The 2,226-nt window shown below is 36.0% G+C and overlaps 1 protein-coding gene across 1 annotated transcript in view; it reads right to left on the minus strand.

Annotated features, from left to right (window-relative positions):
- The window catches only part of elapor2a (endosome-lysosome associated apoptosis and autophagy regulator family member 2a), a gene marked incomplete in the record, with an annotated part of 17,943 nt that overhangs the window by 9,542 nt on the left and 6,175 nt on the right, over nt 1–2,226 (minus strand). The window contains 3 exon segments of the mRNA XM_014339071.2: nt 99–187; nt 1,534–1,686; nt 1,789–1,894. Of these exon segments, the coding sequence (XP_014194557.1) occupies nt 99–187; nt 1,534–1,686; nt 1,789–1,894 (348 nt within the window).

Below are 2,226 nucleotides of genomic sequence, written 5' to 3' on the forward strand. Positions count from 1 at the left end.
AAAAAAAAAAGTGTGAGTTGGAATAAAAAGGACAAACTGTGATTATAGAGCGAGTCTCAACAGGCTCTTTAGTAAAGAGGTAGCCTCTTTTCTCTCACCTTGCGCTCTTGGTCACAAGCTGTGTGGATCTGGAAATAATCCTTCATGGAACAGGGAGGTCTGTCCTTACATGAGCCAGATCCCTCAGCTAGGAAAAGTGGGGATACATTATATTAATATTAGCATAGGAGATATAAAGCAAATATAATTATTTAAAAACAGGAGCAATTTTAAGCAGAATCGATCCCCCCCACCCCCATTTCCTTTTATATGGATACAACACTAGCAAAGCAACAGTCGCAAAATATGTACTAAATAAAATATGTTTATTCCCTGGATGATCTAGCTAGGAAAGAGGACTAGGGCCACTGGGAAAAAAAAGTGGGCATGTGATTTTTTTCTTCTTTTCCAGAAGTCTGAGACAAAAGAAAGAATTCTGAGGTTAAGCTCAGAATTTTGACTTTTTCCTTAGAATTATTTTTTTTCAGAATTCTGGAAAAAAAGAAAAAGAAAACTTTTTTTTCCCCCAGTGGCCCTAATCCTCTACCGTATCTAGCTGTATCCAGTGACTTTTAAATTACTTTACTAAACAGAAAATTAATTAAATGCATTATATGATTCTTTATCAAGGCAGAGTGTGCCTCAGTAAAAACTGTGGAATTGTCTGTTCTTTCATCTTAAAACTTAAATTTCATTAGATGGTTAAACAGTCTGAACAACTCATTTGAAGTACAAAGAAGAGTTGTATTGCCATATCAGCTGGTTTTGCCTTTTGGTCTTCATAAAACACATCACCTAGTACAGCTCAAATAGAAAATATTAAAAAAAATAACATCAAAATACATATCGGTCAACAGTGCATCTACAAGAAATGGCCAATCATTGTCCCAGGCAAGGAGTAGGTTGGGTCATATTTAGTTCATAATCCAAAGGAGAGCAACTTATTGGCAGTCCTTAATATTTATCCTGAGATGTGCCTATTTAATATGGTACAGGCCAATTTTAAAAATAAGTGAATACATTTTTTTAAATCACTTGAGTAGAAAGATCCAACTAAATACATTTTCAAAAAGTATGTTAACATTATGTAGCAGTATGTAAAAGTATGTTACAAGATACATCATACAAATGAAATAACCACAGTACTTTAACTGAAAAGTCCTCGTTCAAACCCCCTGGGGGAAAAAAAAAAAAAATCTAAACTTCTAGTTCAAGATTCTAGTGCATTGGCTGCCTTCCTATCATATTACATATGTTAGCAAATATACTAACATAATGATCAAGCATTACTTTTGCTGCCCCAGTTGTCAAAACCTGCTATTCCCTTGCGATCACACGGGCTCACTGTGTTTCTTTTTCTAAAGTTTGACAACTGTGACATAAAAATGGGACAAGCTCTATCTATATCCTTTAGATGTGCTTCTCTAAAAAGCAGTGATAGCAATTAGGATTCAAAACAGATTTAAAATGGCAAATCTAGCTTTTTATTCATACCTGCATACTGAGTGCTGGTGTTACAGGGAGTGCAGGAACTGGCACCATGGCCAGAATAGGTGTCCCGAGGACAGGGTTCACATGAGGAGGAGCCAGGGACTCGACTGAAAGATCCCGGCTTACACGGAAAACACTCTGATGTGTAAGCAACACCTGAGCGGAGCAGAAAAGATAGAAAGAAGAAGTAACTGTTTGATCTATTTTGTTGTCATTTTTTATAAAGAGAAAAAGAAAAAAGAAAAAGTAACCACCAACCCTCAATATGAATATTTTTTAGCAGTGCAGGATTCACCACTTTTTTTCCCATCGTAACACCACCAGTCCTCCAGTAAAGGATGTTGGTGCCAGATTTCAGGTTCACCTAGAATACACATATCAATGCATCATCAGCTTGGGATTAAATATTAATAATTAATATAATATTCTATCTGAAAATTAAGAAAGGTCATTATATGCGATCAGCTTAATTGCAGCAGCTAAGCTGTAACTCTATAGCCATCTAACCATGAAGTATAAAGCTTAACAGCACAAGTTCAGAAAACATAAACTGCAAAGTATGCAGGACAACAGTAACTTTATACAGATTTGTTTTGTTTTCATGGCATACAGTGGGGCAAAAAAGTATTTAGTCAGCCACCGATTGTGCAAGTTCCCCCACTTAAAATGATGACAGAGGTCAGTAATTTGCACCAG

The sequence above is a fragment of the Haplochromis burtoni genome, unplaced genomic scaffold, assembly GCF_018398535.1.
Source record: "Haplochromis burtoni strain Fernald_Lab_line unplaced genomic scaffold, NCSU_Asbu1 Contig_264, whole genome shotgun sequence".
NCBI classification, from domain to species: domain Eukaryota; kingdom Metazoa; phylum Chordata; class Actinopteri; order Cichliformes; family Cichlidae; genus Haplochromis; species Haplochromis burtoni.